Source organism: Castor canadensis, chromosome 1 (genome assembly GCF_047511655.1).
Source record: "Castor canadensis chromosome 1, mCasCan1.hap1v2, whole genome shotgun sequence".
NCBI lineage: Eukaryota > Metazoa > Chordata > Mammalia > Rodentia > Castoridae > Castor > Castor canadensis.
The window spans coordinates 137,815,380-137,833,024 of record NC_133386.1 but is presented as its reverse complement, the minus strand read 5'-3'; the positions used below and the strand labels follow the sequence as shown (position 1 = coordinate 137,833,024).

The 17,645-nt window shown below is 37.1% G+C and overlaps 1 protein-coding gene across 6 annotated transcripts in view; it reads right to left on the bottom strand.

The window, feature by feature from the left end:
- C2cd3 (C2 domain containing 3 centriole elongation regulator) overlaps positions 1-17,645 on the bottom strand; it is a 139,134-nt gene that overhangs the window by 69,671 nt on the left and 51,818 nt on the right. For all 6 annotated transcript variants that reach the window (XM_074083246.1, XM_074083271.1, XM_074083263.1 and 3 more), the window contains 8 exons: positions 15,470-15,592; positions 12,389-12,883; positions 11,251-11,402; positions 8,435-8,681; positions 5,975-6,155; positions 3,261-3,441; positions 2,003-2,175; positions 1,102-1,225 (listed from right to left, as the gene is read on the bottom strand). In XM_074083246.1, coding sequence (XP_073939347.1) covers positions 1,102-1,225; positions 2,003-2,175; positions 3,261-3,441; positions 5,975-6,155; positions 8,435-8,681; positions 11,251-11,402; positions 12,389-12,883; positions 15,470-15,592 — 1,676 coding nt within the window. The remainder of the gene's footprint in view (positions 1-1,101; positions 1,226-2,002; positions 2,176-3,260; positions 3,442-5,974; positions 6,156-8,434; positions 8,682-11,250; positions 11,403-12,388; positions 12,884-15,469; positions 15,593-17,645) is intronic.

Here is a 17,645-nt window from a genome sequence, read left to right as displayed (position 1 = left end):
AATACCCAGCAGAAACTATTTTGCCCTTATTTCTAATTTTGTTGAAGAGAGAGTATAAGCAATAATAGGAAGGGACAAGGGTTTTTGCTGGTTGAGATAAGGATAGCTATACAGGGCATTGACTCACATTGATTTCCTGTGCGTGTGTGTTACCTTCTAGGTTAATTCTTTTTTTTTTTTTTTTTTAAAGTTAACATTGACACAATACTATTATCTAACCTACAAATGTCATTCAAATGCTGCTTATTTCCCATACATATATATTTTTTTGGAGATACTGGGATTTGAACTCAGGGCCTCACACTTGCTAGGCAGGCGCTCTACCACTTGAGCCACTCCACCAGTCCGGTTAATTCTTTTTGATCTCACCTTTTCTCTAGTACCTGTTCCCCTTTTCCTATCATTGGTTTTCTTTTTTTTTTTTTTTTTTCTTTTTCATTTTTCTTTTGGTTTTCTTTCTTTTTTTTTTTTTTTGGTGGTTTTGGGATTTCGACTCAGGGCTTTGCACTTGCTAGGCAGGAGCTCTATCTCTTGAGCCAGGCCTCCAGTTCTGCACTGGTTTTCTTAATGAATCCTATCTAGGAGAGAATACTAAAGTTAACACTATCCTTAAAGCTGTAGTAATTACTTATTTTAGGCAGTTTAGGGGGATGTTAGATGTTTTTGTAGTTTGCAAAGTGAGCTTGTTTTGGTCTAACCTTAGATAAGATTATGGAGTATAATGTTGAGAATGGCCTGAAGGGGTATGAGATGGAAAAACACAAGTTGGTTCTCAGAGACTGAAATGTGTGAACATGGGTTTGCACAGGAGCTGCAGTGATTGGGCATGGCATGGTTTGGGTGTAGAACCAAAGTGCAATGATAGTAGCAAAAGTTTACAAGGAATTTACTGCAATTCTGAAATGCTTTTTTTTTTTTTTTTGCAGTAATGGGGTTTGAACTCAGTGCCCTTGTGTTTGGTAGGCAAGTTCTACCACTTAAGCCACAAAACAAGTCCTGACATGGTTTCTTAAAAGAAAAAGAGTTGTGGTCAGTGAAATGGAAATTGTACAGAAGAAAGTTATATATATCGGAGCATCAGTGAAAAAGATTTTAGCTTACTTGGCTGCTGCTTGCAGACCACAGGCTCTGATTATCTGGACTGAGATGGAGACAGCTCGAGCAGCAAGAATTCCCTCTGCTGTTCTTGGGCTATTCCAGTACCTTAGGCCCACATCCAGTAAACCTGAAGAATAAGGAAAATGATTAAAGGTTGGTTAGAAGAATCTCTCTTTTACCCAGCCATGGTCAGAATCACATTAAGGGTTAATAACCACATGCTACTTTTTTGTAACAGACTCTACCATCCTACTGCCTCATTTCATGGAAAGCTTTAAGGAAAAGCTGATCAGTGAGGGCAACGAAAAACAACAACTTAATTTTTTACCTATTACAAGATAAAACCTTTTGTTTTGGTAGGTAGTCTTTAGCAAGCATGTGTAATACTTTATTTAGGAAGCTAATCCTGATAAACTTGTAGGATAGATCATCCTTCTAGAACCATTGGACTGTAGTACCATCCCAAGTTCCAAATTCTTATTAATCTCTTCCAACTTAAATCCTCATCTTCTTCTCCCTTATAGTGAATTTTCATCTCTGGTTAACTATTCCACTAATCCCACACCTGTTTATACTGCTTTAGAATAATAATTCTCTTATTTGTACCTGTATAATGCTTAGAATTTATATTAGGAGGATTTATTAAATTCTTACTGAAGCTTAAGGTGAAATAGGACAAGCAACCTTTACACAACAGAGTCCAGAGAACTATGAGTTTTCTAGAATTACACGCAAAATTTGTAGTATTCTATACTCATTTTTCTGAGAGAGGGCATCTCATAGTTTCCATCAGATCCTCAAAAGGGTGAGAACTCCAAAGAGTGAAGAATCACAAATTTAGGGAGAAAAGGGATATTTATGTATACTGATTTTGAAAGGGAAAAACAAATTAGTCTCAAATTACCTGATGACTGGTTCCTCAATTCTTTCTTGTTCTCAAACCTGGAGGTTAAAGGGAGATTGAAGTTCTGCATTCCCACAACTTCACAGTGCTGCATGGTTACCATGGCAGAGATCCTTGATAATGGCAAGGTTCCTTTGGCGACCATCTGGTCTCTCACATTAGGATAATAGTACCTGTAAACCACAAAAGCACAAGCCACCAGTTGAAGAGTTAGTTAAATGAACAATTCAGTCTGCCTCAGAGATCAGTTTTCAGTAGCTCGTTATCTTTGGAGCCTGACTGCTTTGAATTGACGGTATATAGCTGTTGCTGTGTCTGGCTACATTTAGTGCCCACTACCTGGAGAAGAAAGCCTATAAGTTATACCATAAATTTAAGACAAAGTCTAGCTTCCCTCAGGCTGTTTGAAGTATCTGCATATGCCTTGGACTTCTGGGAATAGTTACTCATTAAAGTTTCTGTCCCACAGCAGTAAAGTTCTAGGTAGAGCAGTCCCAATCTCTTTCACAGCTCATCCTTGTCTTCTGGCACAGGCCCTTCTAATTTCAAGGAGTAATCAGGATCTGTCAGTGCTTACTCAAGTCAAAATAATCCACTCTTAAATCACAAAAACTATAAATCAAACCCAGGTGGTTTAAAAATTTGTTTTGCACTTAATTTGCAATTTAGGAAAAATTTCTGGTATGTGATGGTCATCTCCCCTGGTTCTGTTTCTGATGCTATTAACCCTTCTTTTATATTCTCTTAATCGCTTTAGTTGGCTTCTTGGAGGGAAGGATACAAAGGGGGAAAGTGAACACCTACATTTACACCAGTTATCTTTCTGGAACTCTTCTACCAATGTCTAAACACTGAGTGTATTTATATCTTCTGAAGGCTACTATTCTGCTGGGGGAAGAACAGATTACAAGAAATGAATTTAGAAGGGAGACCAGCTGGGAGGCTATCAATTGAGCATCATATGAGAAGAATCTGAAGTAAATCAGGCAGTAATAGAACACCAAAAGTGAATGATATGTTTAAGAGACTAGGAGTTAAGAGTGATAGGACTTCACATCCAAGGTAAGTAGTTGTTAGAAGTCTGAGATGCAATTGCTCCCTATATCCTAACAGATTTCAGTAAAAAATCATACATGAGTAATTGTCAAATACAAGGAATATAAAATAGGGCAAAAGGGTCTCCTTAGCTTTTACAATAATTCCTCCCAAGGATGGGGTGCTTCACGATTGTGTGCTTCCTTCCTAGGCCATACTGTACCTGCACCAGACTTCAAACTGGACTCCACCTCCAGGTATGAGCCCCTGTGAGAAGGCGCTTAGCAGGAACCTTTGCACTGGAACTTCAGATGGCAAGAGGAGAGAGTGATGGTGCTCACTGTTAAAGATGGGATCTGGAACACAGAGTGTGGTTGACGTTCTAAAGGGCTTCAGACTAATTCCTTTGGAAAAGAAAAGCAGTTAAAATATCCATCAATTTGTGTTTTATATGTAGTAGGACAGTACTTACATACATGTTATTTAATTTTATTCCCCCAATATCCTATGAGAACAAAGCAGGTATTTTTACTTCTACTTCACAGATGAGGATATAGACACCTTGAGGTACACAATTAAGCAAAAGTCTTAGAAAAATAGTATGTCACAGATCTGGAATAAAAACCACATCTTCTGACTATCATTTCTCTAGTGGCTATAGTTCCTCAAGGTCCCATGATAAAATAGAAGAGAGATCCTTTTGCTGGTGGACAATAAATAAGAGTTCAAATTTCTCTACATCTTTGCCAACACTTACTAGTTTCTTAAACTTTATAGCTATCTCAGTGGGTGTGAAGTGTATCTCATGGCAATTTTGATTTAAATTCCCCAAATGACTAATGATACTCACTATTTACTATTGTTAAGATGTGGTTTGTCCCCCAAAAGTTCATGTTATAGAGACCTGGTCCCTACTGTGAATATCAAGAGGTGAGGGAACCTTAAGAGGTCCAGTGAAAGGTGTTGTTTTAGGTCACTGTTGGTGCTGCCCTCAGGAGGGATTAATGCTGGTTTTGTGAAATAAATTAGTTCTTGCAAGAAGGGACTGTTACAAAGTGAAGTCATTCCATGTGCAGTCATTTCCCCTTCTGCTTCTCCATCATGTTGTGACGTGGTTGGTGTGTGTGTGGGGTTCTCACTAGAGGCCAAACCAACAGGGCCATTTGAACTTGGAGATTAAGACTCTAAAACTGGGAGGAGGTGGAGATGGGAAGACTGTAATTGGAGGCCAGCCCCAGGGTGTGTGTGTGTATGTGTGTGTGTAGAATTATTAAGATCCTGTCTTAATGAATAAGGTGGGTATTGTAGTGCAAGTAACCCCAGCTACATGGGAGGTAGAGGTAGGAAGATGGTGGTCCAAGGCTGGCACCAGGCAAGAGCAAGACCCTATCTGAAACACAAACTAAAGCAAAAAGGGCTGGGGATGTGGCTCAAGTGGCAGAGCACTTGCCTAGCAGGAGTCCTGAGTTCAAACCCTAGCAACCCCCCAGCCCCACACGCAAAATAAACCTCTTCTCTTTATAAAGTACCCAGCCTCAAGTATTTTGTCATATCAATAGAAATTGGACTAATACAGTGTCTTCCCATGTGCTTACTAGATATTTATATATTTTTGGAGAAATGTCTATTCAGATCCTTCACCTATTTTTTTTTTTTTTTTTTTTGTGGTACTAGGGATTGAACTGGTCATGCTCATGCCCAGTCAGCATCCTACCACTGAATTACATCCCCAGCCTTCTTATTTATTTTATTTTAATTTTTGGCAGCACTGGGGTTTAAACTCAGATAAATTTTGTTCTTTTTCTTTGTGGTACCAGGGCTTGAACTCATGGCCTCATGCTTGCTTAGGCAGGTGCTCTACCACTAGAGTCACTTCACCAGCCCCCAGTTTTTTTATTTTGAGACAGTCTCACTCAGTTTCCCAGACAGGCCTTGAACTGTCTCAGTCTCCTGAATAGCTGGACTTTGTCCCCTTTAAAATTTTTTATTGATTTCTACAAGTTTTTAATATATTCTTATATATGTTTCTTCTGTGAACCAAAAAATCAATACTGGCAGTAGCTGGTGTCATTCATGGTCATGTGCAGGATGGTGAGACATTTGAGTTGTCAAATTTGCTCACTTCCAGCTGAAAAGATCAAACAAGCTGAGACTCGGCCTTCTTTTTCTTCTTCTTTTTTTTTGGGAATGGGGTTTGAATGGGCTTCATGCTTGCAAGGCAGGCGCTCTCCTGCTTGAGCCACACCTCTAGTCCAAGACTCTGCCTTCTTGTTTTAGCTCTCGGAGATGATCAGAAAATAGAGATGGCAGAGATAGCACAATGCATGTAAGAAACTCTGGCTCTGGGTCCAGTGGAACAGGGTGTGAATTTAAACTTAGCTGAGGTGGCCCTAGGTAAGACACTAACACTTCTGAACTTCATTTTCTCTTTTATAAAAAACAGAAGGTAGAATCTACCTGAATAAATTGTTTGTAGGATTATAGATTATGGTCTATGTATTATATGTATATGTACCTACTTCCCTTAGGAGCAATGGCTCAGAATCCCCTAATTCCCTGAAGTGTTCATAGTGACTTTACAGAGCTTAATGGCGCAAATAATCAGAATTAACTATATGTGTACAGAAGATAAGAAAGAGTAGGCATGTAAATAATATAAGGGGTCAAATATAAATAACTGGTATATCCAGGCAAATGATATACAGAAATTACTTGTACTATTCTCATATCTATAAATTTGAAATAATATCAAAACAACAAGTTACAAAAACACTTTGAAAAAAAGAAAGATCAAAATTTAATCCATCTCATGTTTTACTCCCTAGATAAGACTAGAAACATTTGGCAACATAATATCCACACAGAAAAAAAAAATTCCTAAGTGTGCCTAATGAAAGAACCACATGCAAATGAGAAGGCCTAATCTCCCAAATTTACCATTTTCAAGGCAGTCAGATCCTTTGAGCACACTGGATTGCGATTCTTGAAATGGAAAGTAGTACTGGACAAAACAATCTGCTTCTCCCCAGACTGTTGCCTGAAGAGGGGTTAGCCCTTTAACCATCACTACATGGAACTCAAAGTGGTGCTCCATCAGTCTATCTCCTTGGTCCTTCACCTATCAAATAAACCAGAAGCACTGGTAAGTTTTAAAGCGTAACTTGTTTAGAATATTCTTGCTTCTCTATGAAGCCCAAGTATAAATGAAGAAAGTGAACTGGCTGATACTTAAAACAGAAACTTAATTTTCCTTGTATGTAACTCTCACAACTGTGGTCAGACCAAACAGGATTGACGATAGCCATGAGACCAAGTCAACATTAGGCCATCCATAAATGTACTCCAGTGCATTAATGGAACAAAGAAAAAAAATTCAATCTCAATAAATTCAATCCTTCTAAAAAGGAATGTGGTAAAACTCAACATTTGTTGCTGATAAATGTTCTTATGATACTGAGAACAGAAGGCTATTTCTTTAGTAGGAAAAAGAACATGTATTTGAAACAAATAGGTATTAATGACTATTTCTAAAGAAGTTGGGGATAACACTGGGACTGTCCAATATTGGCAAGGGTTACTTGGGGAAGTAATGAATACACTGTTACTAAAGGTATTATTACTGCTAAGAATTAGTCATATTTACCGAGCATTTATTATGAGCCAGGAACTATACTGAACACTTCACTTGTAGCTAATTTAACATGCAGGAGCCAGGGTTTAGACTCAAACGGTCTGCCTCGGGGGGCCTGTGTTCTTCACCTTTACCTTATACAATCCCAGCAGACATTAGACAACTGGTTATGAGGAACATTCACAGGAACAATTCAGGATTCAGGTAAGAGTGGGACTTCTATGCTTTAAATGTCTTTTACATTTTAACTACTAACTGAATAAATCCCAAACAGAGACTGCATTAGGTTTTTGCCTTAAAATCCCTTAGAGAAACAGACAGCTTTTGATTTCCTGGAGCAAAAAAATTGGTGACAAAAAATTTCTCAAGAGTCACAATATATGCTTGATTGGGCCATATAGTATTACAGTAACTTCATAACGGCCACATACCACCAAAATAGAGTTGGGAACATTATAGGCACTTTTTAAATTTGAGCTCTTATGTAATTTTCAATTAGAAAAACACTGTTTTTGAGTCTCACTATGTAACTCAGGCTTGAACGTGACTATGTAGCTTAGGCTGAGCTTGAACTCATGATCCTCCTCCTGTCTCTGCCTTCCAAGTGTTAGAATTGGAAAAACAGAAACTTAATTTTCCTTTTCTGCTGGCAGAAAAACATCATTTAACCTGTTTACAGACACTAATATCTAACAAACAGCAAAGAAAAGTTTAGAGTTAACAACACAAATTTTTTCCTAATAATTCTTTCCCTCCTAGAGACATTTGTCTTTCCGATTCAGATTTAAAAACATAAAATACTTAAATGGTGTGGAGACCATGGTTTGACTTTACTAATAGAGACAACAAATACAGTGGAATGAATACTGAACTTGGAGTCAGAGACCCTGTGTCTGAACCTTAATTCTCCTGTTCTCAGTTATGTGTCCCTGGACAAGTAACATAACATAACTTTTCTGTTTCATCACCTATAAGAGTATAATAATGACCCATCTCATGCAGTCGTTACAGAAGTATACATGAACAAGTGTGTCAATGCTTTCTCAATTATACAGCTCGGTATTAAAATAAGTTACTTTTCAGTTGCTAGTAGAAAAGCAAGGTACTTCACTGTAACTTTGCAACATGGACTTATCCATCAGATTTTCTGGCTAATATTTGGGATCACTCCCCTTTCCTGATTTTTTTAAAGGCAATTAAGTTGGTACATTGGATAATTAATATCTGGTTGCCCAAATAGATTTTCTTTTTTGTGTTGTAAGGAATTGAATCCAGGGCCCAGAATATGCTAGGCAATTTCTCTACCACTGAGTTATATCCCCAGCCCTAGATTTTCTTTATAAACTTAAGAATATCAGAGGAAGCCAGGTGCCAGTGGCTTACACCTGTAATCCTAGCTACTCAGGAGGCAGAGATCAGGAGGATCATGGTTTGAGGACAGTCCAGGCAAAAAAAATGATCCTATCTCAAAAACACCCAACCCACAAAAGGGTTGGTGGAGTGGTTTAAGTGGTAAAGCGCTTGCCTAGCAAATGTGAGGCCCTGAGTTCAAAACCACAGTGCTGCCAAAAAAAGAAAAATCTAAGAGGGAAACAAAGAAAAATACCAATGATTCCTCTGGAGTGTAATGCAAGCACTGGAGCATAACTAATCTATTTTCATGTGACTTTCTTTACTGAAATAAGAATTTGGGGACAATGGTTTCACTAAAATGTGCAAGAGAAAATGAGATCATAGTTTTCTGTGAACCAGGGTTGAGTCACTACCATAGCAACAGATGCTACAGATGGCTGGTCCAGGAAATGGGATGGCCTAGGGCTGAAGGGAGGGAGTGTTCCTTCTTCATTCTTTAATCTTTGCAGTGCCATTATCTGATCTGAAGAACCCATGGCTAAAAAGACTCGAAGACTCCCATTTTGGTGGCCTGAAAACACATCAATCACAGGCATGTAGCTGTCGACAGCAACAACTGGGTAGTTGGCATCAAGCAGCAGGCGAGAAATCTTGGGATCTCTAGGGGGAAGAAATTGTAAATGAGCAAATAATAATCATCAATCATGTCAGGTGCTTCATTTTTTACTTGGCCCATTTTCTCAGTTTTTTAAAAATGGATCTACAACTAGAAAATAGTGACTTTAAAACAGTATGTGATTCTGTCAGTAATCAATCAAAATAAAATTACAGGCAGCCCTGAATGCAGCAATTTCAGGGCTGGGAATGTGTCTGATGTATCCTCGGTGGCCTGAAGCCTAGTCTCTGCAGTGGAACACTGAGGCTTGCTGAATTGCATTATTTTACATGGAGGCAGTATGGTCAACTAGGAAGAGTGTGGACTTCACAGGTAAGACTTGGATAATATTACCAATGATGCCTGTCATCTACTGACCATGTGGTAGGTACTTTTAAAGTCTTCCTTCCTCCCTCCCTCCCTCCTTCTTTTCCTTCTTCCCTCCCTTCCTTTTTTTTTTTTTTTTTTTTTTTTTTTGATCCAGGGTCTCACTATGTAGCCTAGGCTATCCTGGAACTCACTATGTAGCTGTGAATTTGGGATCCTCCTGAGTGCTGGGATTACTGTGTGTACCATCACACCTGGTGTATAGTGTTTCTAATTCATTTGGCAATGCAAAGATTGATATTATCTACTATTAACAGATAAGAAAAGCTAAGTTAAAAAAAGTTAAGTAACTTAACTAAGAAGATGCAGCTAGTTGGAGGATGAATTAGGACTCAAGCTTTGGACTGTTCTTGTTTTTTTTGTGATTCTGGGGATCGAGGGTCTCACACATGCTAGTCAAATGCTCTAACACTGAGCTATAATACCTTCATCTCTTAACCATTTGATTTTAAAGCTCAAATGCTCTTCACTATATCTTAGTGGTGCCACTTACTGGCTGTGTGACTTAAGTAATCAACTTAACTTTTCTGATCCTTACTCCTTATTTGTGAGATATAGGTAATTAAACTCCCACCACAGGACTGTTGTCAGAACTGTAACAAATATAAAATAACAATTATGATGCTTGGTATATGGTAAAGTCTCACAGCAAAGGCTAATATCACAACTACAAAAAAAAAAAGATGGATGGAACTGGAGACCATCACGTTAAGGAAGATAAGTGAAGTTCAGAAAGACAAATATTGCATGTTTTCACTCATAGTGGAATCTAGACCTAAAATAATAATAATAATAATAAAATGACATGACTGTAAAAGAAGACTGTTTGGGGAGGAACCAATGGGAGGAGGAAGAGGGAAAGGGGTGAATGATTGAAATATATTTTATATATATATATATATATATATATATATATATATATATATATATATATGAAGATAGCACAATGGAACCCACTCTGTTAAATAGGAGGGGGTTAAGAAAGATTAATATAGACAGGGTGAATTTGATAACGTACATTATATGTGTATGTAAATACGACAATGAAAATCCTATGCATAATTAATTTATATGGATAAACTTTTTTTTAAATGTGGGGGAAAAGGGGACAAAAGTCTACAGTAGATAATGGCATCCATGATTTCAGCAGTTATCCTCAACCTGGCCATGTTTTACAATGTTAGCATCAGAAGCACTTAACTGTCCACAGAAGGCAAACCCATATTTCCTAAGTGAGATAGGGGATTATCATCATCTTCTTTTTACAGATGAAGAAAAGAAGGCCAGAAAGGTCAAGTGACTTCTCTAAGTTAAAGGATAAATTTCCTCATTTATAATATAAGGAGAATGATAACACTTCATGAGGTTATAGTAAGGCACTCATGAGGTTATAGTAAGGTTATAGTAAGGCTCTTTGTAAGATGGAAATAGTCTTCAGGTTAATCAGTATTCTATATAACTGTTAAAGGGAGGTACTCATCAAATCTGAAGGTCTAAAACACAATATTCATTACAGAAGTCTTGATATGAACCATTCTGATACTTCGTGACAGAGAGTAAACCACTAGGTTTGTGAGGCAGAGCTTTGGGTAAAGAGTAAATTTTGGCAGTGGAGATATCGGTAAATAGAGTGAATTGCAAAGGTGGGGACAGAGGGTAAAGAGTAATAGAGGGGGTGAATTTAATCAAAGTACATTATATGCATGTGTGGAAATATCAAAATAAAATAAAACCCCTTTGTACAACTATATACCTTAATGAAAGAGAAGAGAAAGATGAGAGAGAAGGAGGGTAGGGGAGGAAGAGAAGGAGAACTTCAGAGCCAGGTTATCTGAGTTCTAACCCTAAATACACTCTTATGACATTTGTGGCAAGTAATTTAACTTCTTTGCATCTCTGTTAACTCATCTGTACAACAGGAGAAATAAAAGTACCTACCTCAGAGGTTGTTACAAGATTAAATGACTTGATGTACGTAAGGCTCTCAGAACAGTGACTAACACTTGGGAAGCAATATTTGCATGGCTGAGTCATAACAGAATAAGGGAGCAGCAAGTGTGGTGAAACTGAGAAAGGTCCTTCAAGGGACTATTGAGCTATATGTGTTTACAAACCCAAAGAATTCCTCTTCAGTTCATACAAAGTTAAAGGCAAAAAATGAAGAATACTCCAAAAGAGCCTATTTACTTGAATGACATGTAAAACTGATGGAGAGGGAGTTTCACCAGCCCGAGCAGCTTGTCCTGTCCTGGGCTCCGCACCTTGTTCCAAGTTTCAATTACCATCACATTGTTCTTAAGCCTTTCCAGGTATTTGGAAGAGAGAGAGACAGGAATCACCTGGGGAGGGAGGGGTGAGAACAATTAAAAAAAAAAAAGTCCACACCTCAGACAAACAATTAATTTATGCTTTTATTCAACAAGCATTTATTGAAAACCTAATGTGTAAATGCACAGTATTAGGAGCTGAAGACATTAAAATAAAGCCTACTCTATATCTTTAATAGAAGTGGCAGTCTGCTGTTCAAGACTAACATATAAATGCCAGATGCAAACCAGCATGGGTTCTCTGATGATAAGGCTCATATAGATGGGACACAGAGAAGGTTGTCAGATATGTCAAACATATCTGAAGAGGGCCTCCAAGAGTGATGAATGGAAGCAGTAACAGTTAAGGGTTAAGAGAAGGGGAGAAATGCTGGGGTTTCCATTCTTTTCCTGGTTTTCTCTTGGCCCAAAGGCTGAAAAAGACTAGCTGTTGAGTCAGGAAGAAAATAAGAGTAGAGTTGCAAAAATCAAGAAAACAAACCCAGGGCTGGAGGTGTGGTTCAAGTGCTAGAGAGCCTGCCTAGGACGTGTGAAGCCCTGAATTCAAATACTAGTACCAACAAAAATAAAAAAATACATTTTAAGCAACAGTTCTAAATTCTACAGAGAAATCAAGAATAAATTGAAATAAATGGAGGAATAAATGAGTCAGGAAAAACATATAAATAAAAAAATAAAGAGAGACTGGAGATTAAGAAAGTTTGGGGAAGTTTAACCGGTCAAAGTCTAAAGGAAGCAGAAAGGAGTAAGACCCAGACTCAGGCAAAAGAAATAGTGGGAAACCACGTGAAATGAGAAACAACAGAAAGAGAGACAAAAAGTTTTAAAATATTGACAGTGTCTTTTCCTCTTTCCATCCAATAAAGCATCCCAGATAATTACAAAGGTCCCTTCCAGTATGAACATACTCAATTTCTTTTAAGATGGCATTATGATTTGGGAAATATTTGTTCTCCCACCTCCAAATACCTGTATAGATATGAAATATACAAAATTACCTGAGAGAAGTTAAAGACTGGTTGTGTTGTACCCCATGCTATGATAGATCTGGAGACTTCCTCTGTGCTGAAGAGTTTACAATTTAAATAAACATTACATGATGGTTGTTTCTCGGATTTTCCAGTAATGAAGTCTTTCCCATCTGGCACCATCAACAGCACATGCAACAGCAAGGCATTTTCTTTTGTTGACTCATTTGTCTGATTTACTAAATTATGGGAAGCTGGCACAGCCATGAAGGTTGAAGAATTTGTTGCTACAGGGCTTGGTGACTTTGCGTTGGAGAGCACCAATTTTTGTGTTTTCTTTGTAGTTTCCTCTTGCATTTGATTTAGGTTCTGTGGATTTTTGGTACAAGTAGTATCTTGACTGGGTTCTAATAGTGTCTTATCTGGACTTGCAGCAACACAAAGTGGGGTACGCTGGGTACTGTTACTTAACTCAGTATTGACACCAGTGAAATCCTTGTTATCTGTAACAAGCTCCATGGTTACCTGTAAAACACAAAAAAAATAATCAGAAAGAATGTCCTATAGAACTGGAATCACAATTTTGAAACTGGAGATGATGTCAGATTATTAAGAAATGATTTAACTCACCATCAAATAACAAAATAGGAAGAACACTAACACTGTATATACATTAACTATTCAAAATAAGAAAAAGCTAGGTAGATTATTCATTAATGATACAAGATGATCCTGGAACATCAACTTGTACAAGAAAATAAGTAAATGCTCAGAAAAGGATGGGAATTCTGGACACAGAATCCAGTTGATGAGGCTCCTACTGGCTAAATCTAGGATAATTTGAGCAACAAAATGAATAGCAGTAATGGATTCTGACCTACTGAATGATATAAAAATCTGTGAGCATATATTAATATAAAATTAGTATGAGAAAAAGGACAACTATTCTGTATTAATATACAGAAGAACAGCAATAAATGCTCAGAGAGGGCTAAGGATATAGATTAGTGGTAGAGCACTTGCCTAGCATGCATAAGGCCCTGAGGTCCTAGGTTCAATCCCCAGCACTGCAAAAAACAAAAACAAGCAAAAACAAGACAAAAATAAACCACAGGGAATAGCGAAATCACCATTTTATAAGTATCATAATGATATGTGATTCAGGTAAGCCAGAAGGACATTCTACAAAGTAAATCTTTTACTTTTAAAAATTATTAATGTACTGGAAAAAATAAAGAAGGCTATAGAACTGTTTTAGACTAAAAGAGATTATAAGGAAATGACAGTTAAGTGCAAATGATAACCCTGGACTAGAAAAAATTGCTATAAAGGAAGAAAGTATTGGTATAGTTGGTGAAATGTGAGTATGCGTTGTAGATGGAATACATTATCAACATTAAATTGATTTTTATAACTATGGCATTATGCATGATATGTATTTGTTCTTAGGAAATACTTCTAAAGAATTAAAGGGGAAATAGGCAAGATGTCTGTAACTTATTCTCAAATAATTTGGAAAAAAGTATGTGTATATGTATGTACATATGTATTATATATGGAGGGAGGAGATGAAGCAGAGGAGAGAGAGCTACATAGGGAGAATTCAATAAATAAATATAAAGCAAATGTGACAATAAGAATTGATGAGTATGGGTAAAAGGTATGGAAGCTCTTTATACTACTTTTGTAATACTTCTCAAAGTTTGAAGTTAATCAAAAATAAAGTTAAAACTGTTAAAAAGTTAAATAAAAGAAGGTAGGATAAATGATGAATCTGAAGGTCAGGGTAGTCACTAGATGACAGAAGAATGAATTACTAGGGACAAAGGATTTTTACTGCTCCTTTTATCTGAAACCCAGAGGTGTTACACGGCAAAGTTCTTTTGCTCTATCAAATACTGGGAGCAACCAATCCAGTATAGTACTTCTCTCAACAAAGCCAGGATAGTAAAATTTCTATTCCCTCAATCCTACTAATACCCTGTTCAGATTTTAAACCTTGAGGTCTAGAATTAACCAAGCAGGCAAAAAATAAAACTTAGAAGGAGAGTAAGGTGGTGTTCAATTTTTTCAAAAATGAGTCTTTAAAAGCTAGGTGGTACTTACTTAGTAGGAAGACCAGGAAGAAGAGAGAGGACTTTCAGGAAGAGGAAGCAGCATGAAAATTAAACAAACAAAACATGGAGGCATGAAGCCAGAATGGTGTCTCAGGGATTCTTTATAGTTTGAAATGTCTATTGGTAGAGAAGGCTAAAGTGGTAGGCAGGGCTCATATAGTGAGCCTTGTATTTTATTCTTCAGATTACTGGGAGATGTTTTAGGCATGATTGTGAAGATGTTAAAAACTCACCAGGACACCAAGTAAAGCTGTACTGAAGCCACACATTCAAATTCTGCCACCTAAGAAGTCCTGATGCTGCTGAATGCAAGGAAAGAACCCTTTCTTCAATGAATTAGACATCAGAACTTACTCCATCAGGCACATATTTACTTCTGTCCTTGTTTACTGTCACACGCCTAGTCTAAGCCACCACCAATCACCTCATTTTGGGACTAATGCTATAGCCTCTGCATTTTCTTTCTTAGCCCCTACAGTCTATTGTCCACACAGAAATAATTTTGAAATGTAAATCAGATGATGTCACTCCCATGCTTCAATGTCCTTTCCTTGGCTTTTAAGCTAAAATCTAAACTCCTTGCCTTGACCTGCAACGCTCTGAATGAAATGGTCCTTATCTGCCTGTACAACCCTAATGTCTATCACTCCCTCATATTTACTATACTATGGTTACATTCTGACCCTTGACCACAAAGGTCATTCTTACTTTAGGACCTTTGCATATACTTTTAACTTTCTTGTCTTATTCTTCAAATTTTACCTTAAATGCTGCCTCTTTAGAGAAATCTTGCCTTACCACCATCTCCTATTTCCTCCTAGGCACTCATTAGCACACCATATTATTTCCTTCAAAGCACTCCTGTTGCCCAATTTCAATCAAGTCCCACAATAGCACAGACCTTGCTTTTCTTGCTCACTGCTATATTCTTAGCAGCAGTCAACAATATATGTTCAGGAAATACTTCTGACTTCCTGAATGTATATCTGTGTACCTTCAGAGGGCCAAATGGAGTCTGACCATTTTCCTGTTGCACTGGAAGTTGGTTGCTGAAAGACAGCAGCTCTGATTGAATGACAGCTCGCAAAGGAAGTAATGCAGCTCCAATGACTTCTGGCTGAAGAAATAAGGAAAGCAGCAGCTTAGGTTCGAGAGCAACCACACAGGATTTTAACTGAAGTGACAACCTATGATGGCTTATAAAAGAACCTGTGCTTTATGAAGTACAAAGGTTAATTATGTGACTGAGTGCAGGCTCATATTTTGTCACATTTTGGTCTCCTTTCTGGGTTTCACTATTTTCCACTAGAAAATTATAGAGGATTTTATAAATCACAAAGAGGTTGAAGATTATCTTTTTCTATTATTAAGAGTTAATTCTTTACTTAAAATGTTCAACTTTATTAAAAATTAAAAATGAAATTTAGCTGATAGAAACCTTTGCCATTAAAACTAGGAAAATTACAGTACTTAATATACTTGATGTTGTAAAGGATACAGAGAAACAAAAGGCTGTCATATATAAATGAAGCTGGAAATATAAACTGACAGTATACTTCTGGGAAGCAAATTTGGCAGTCAATATAAAAAGCTTTAAATATTCTTATTCTTTGGCCCAATAATGCTATTTCTGAGAATTTACAATAAAGAAATAATGGACAGTACATAAAACACAAATAAGTTCATGTTAAAAGTAGTTAACAATTAGAAGTAAATAGATGTCCAAAAACCAAAAAATTTTAAGCTGATTATCATCCATACAATGGTATGATAGGCAGCCATTAAAATGATATTCACTAAAAGTTTATAATAATATGAACATTTGTTATAATATTTGATAAATTAGATAAATAGTAAGCCTTCAACTATTTATACTATTTATAAAATTATTTGGGAAAACATTAAGTACATTTCTTTCTTTCTTTTTTTTTTGGTGCTGGAATTTGAACTCAGGGCCTACACCTTGAGCCACTCCACCAGCCCATTTTTGTGATGGGTTTTTTGAGATATGGTTTCGTGGAATGATTTTGCCAGGCTGGCTTCAAACTATGATCCTCCTGATCTCTGCTTCCTGAGTCGCTAGGATTATAGACATGAGCCACTGGGGCCTGGCTCCATCTCTTTTCTTTTGGAGACAAGGTTGCACTACTTAGCCAAGTGCTGGGATTATAGTTACAAGCCACCATGCTTGGCCTTAAGTGCTTTCTTTTTTTGGTATTGGGAATTGAACCCAGGGCCTTGTGCTTGCTAGGCAAGCACTCTATCACTTCAGCCCTTTTTTTGCCTAGGCTGGCTTTGAACCAGGATCCTTCTGAGCTCTGCCTTCTGAGTAGCTAGGATTTTAGGTGTGAGCCACTGGCACCCAGCTTTATTTTTATTTTTGAGATAGGGTCTCATTAACTTTGCCCAGCCTGGCTGCAACTCACGATCTTCTGCCTCTACTTCCTGAGTGGGTGGCATCACAGGTGTGTGCCACCATGCCTGGCCAAGTATGTGTTTTTTCAAGAAAAATTACACTATCAAGGCAATGTTAAATGAAAAAAAAAAAAAGGCAGGATAAATAAATGCCTCATACAAAATTATATAATATACTGCATCCATTTGAAAAAAATAGGAAATACACATACATGTTAAAATGTTTTATCTTAGTGATGGGATTATAGGCAATTTTTAAAAAAAAAAATTTTAAAAGTTTTCTTTAAAAGTATAACTCTTTTATAAAAGCCATGAACTAGGCACAGAAAAGTGATTTTGTGCAAATATAATGAAATGTTAACAGAGGTTATCTTGAGGTTGTTTTAAGGTGATCCCTGTCCCCTTCCTGCTTTTTCCAAAAAGAGCTTGTATCATTTAGATAAAACAACCAAAAGAAAGCAAGTTGTATTCTTCATGCTATCCACACTAAAGATGAGGTGAAAAGATTATGTAGGATTATGAAGGAAGTAAATATTGCTCGTGTCATAGTTTATTGATTTAAATTATGCTAGTTGTAAGTGGATTTTATAAACTTGGAATCAGCTGATCAATTGCTATCTACAATTATATCATTTTGGACATGAGCTGGATACTTTAGGTATTATACTGTAACTAGGAAGTAGAATCTCAGAGTAAGGCTAATATAACCTATATTAATACAGTCATCTCCCTGTAACAAGGGAGCACAGTGAAGA